The sequence below is a fragment of the Corapipo altera genome, unplaced genomic scaffold (genome assembly GCF_003945725.1).
Source record: "Corapipo altera isolate COAL_440 unplaced genomic scaffold, ASM394572v1 55915, whole genome shotgun sequence".
Lineage (NCBI taxonomy): Eukaryota > Metazoa > Chordata > Aves > Passeriformes > Pipridae > Corapipo > Corapipo altera.
Window position 1 is genome coordinate 490 of NW_020888062.1, and position 2,125 is coordinate 2,614.

Here is a 2,125-nt window from a genome sequence, read left to right on the forward strand (position 1 = left end):
CACCCCGGGGGGCTGCAGGGCCAGGGGGCCGCCCCGGTGCTCCCGGGCGTGGCCGGAGTTGCGGAATTTCTTGGAGAAGGGCCTCCCCCCCTGGATGTAGCTGCGGTAGGCGCCGGCCTTGTGCGGGCGGTGCCGGATCCACTCGCGCAGGGTCTCGATGGGGGAGCCGTTCACGCACCACTCGGTGACCCCGAACTGGCGCAGGTGGGCGCGGGCGTGGCTGGCCAGGGCCTTGCGGTTCTCAAAGTACAGCCCACACAGCTCGCAGCACGCCTCCGAGGCTGGAAAACAGGGAATTATACGGGATAATGGGAGTTATATGGGATATGGGATAATGGGAGTTATATGGGATATGGGATATGGGATATGGGATAGGGGATATGGGAAATGGGAGATGGCAGAGCCAGGGCCTTGCGGTTCTCAAAGTACAGCCCACACAGCTCACAGCATGCCTCCGAGGCAGGAAAACAGGGAATTATATGGGATATGGGATAATGGGAGTTATATGGGATAGAGGGAATTATATGGGATATGGGATATGGGCTATGGGCTATGGGATATGGGATATGGGATATGGCAGAGCCAGGGCCTTGTGGTTCTCAAAGTACAGCCCACAGAGCTCGCAGCACGCCTCCGAGGCTGGAAAACAGGGAATTATACGGGATATGGGATAACGGGAATTATATGGGATATGGGATAGCCAGGGGGACACAGGGACAGGCAGGGGGACAGGGACACCTGAGGGAATGGGGGAACAGGAATCCCCAGAGCCTCCGAGGCTGTGGGATAACGGGAATTATATGGGAGATGGGACAGGCTCACAGCACACCTTGGAGGCTGAGGGAGAATGGGAATTATATGGGATAACAGGAATGATATGGGATATGGGAGATGGGACAGGCTCACAGCACGCCTCGGAGGCTGCTGGATAATGGGAATGATATGGGATATGGGATAGCCAGGGGGACACAGGGACAGGGACACCTGAGGGAATGGGGGAACAGGAACCCCCAGAGCCTCAGGGAGGCAGCAGGATAACGGGAATCAGGGATGGTATTTAAAATCCTCCACGGGATCCAAATTCCCAACTATTCCACCTCTGGATCACCCCTGGGGGAGGGATCTGTCAGCTGGGGACCTGCTGACAGAGGGAACCCCCCACTCGAGAGGCTCAGGGGACCCCTGATCCCAAACCTCCCCCTCCCTCCCCGCGCTTCCCATCCCGCCCATCCCAGGGATCCCCCCCCCGGGAATCCCCCCGGGAATTTCCCCCCAGGAATCCCCCTGACTCACAGGCCTTGTCGTGCAGAGCCTTGGCCTTGAAGGGCAGCTCGGGGGGGCCGAAGGCTTTGTGCTTGGATTCCCCGTGGGGGCCCAGCCGGTCGTCGGGAAGCGGCCGCTTGGGAGCCAGGAACGCTCCGGGATTTTTGGATCCCAGGGGGGTCAAGGCCAGGGTCCCCCCCGGCTTTCCCGGCCTCCCGCCCAGCGGGGACAGGGACAGCCCCGGCAGCACCTTCCCGGCCCCCGGCGCCGCCGGCGCCTTGGGATCCATCCCGTCCTCCCCCAGCGCCTTGGGGGGCTCCAGGCCGGGCGCCAGCGGCTCCTTCTTGATGAGGCAGGGCTTGGATTTCTTCCTGAGGATCTCCCGGAGGGTGTCGATGGGGGAGCCGTTGACGGACCACTCGGTGACCCCCATCTGGCGCAGGTGGGAGCGCGCGTGGCTCGAGAGACCTTTCCGGTTCTCGAAGAACTCCCCGCAGAACTCGCAGCGGATGTCGCGCACGGGGTCGGCCCGGGAGGCTGCGGGAACGCCGGGATCAGCCACGGGGGAGGGATGGGAGGGATCCCCACACTCCAGGAATGATCCAGGGAACGATGGGATCAGCCACAGGGGAGGGATGGGAGGGATCCCCACACTCCAGGAATGATCCAGGGAATGATGGGATCAGATAGGGAGGGATGGGAGGGATCCCACCCCCCCGGAATGATCTGAGGGATGCCGGAATCAGCCACAGGGGAGGGATCCCACACCACCCCAGAATGATCCAGGGAATGCTGGGATCAGATAGGGAGGGATGGGAGGGTGGGATCAGATAGGGAGGGATGGGAGGGATCCCACCCCCCC

The 2,125-nt window shown here is 62.1% G+C and overlaps 1 protein-coding gene across 1 annotated transcript; it reads right to left on the bottom strand.

Annotated features, from left to right (window-relative positions):
* Window positions 1-3: 3 nt before the first annotated feature.
* Window positions 4-1,916, bottom strand: LOC113941842 (protein Wiz-like; the record flags this gene model as incomplete). Its single annotated transcript, XM_027632985.1, has 2 exons — window positions 4-281; window positions 1,294-1,916. Coding segments are annotated over 2 exons (901 nt in total), but the record flags the coding sequence as incomplete, so codon positions are not given.
* Window positions 1,917-2,125: the final 209 nt, after the last annotated feature.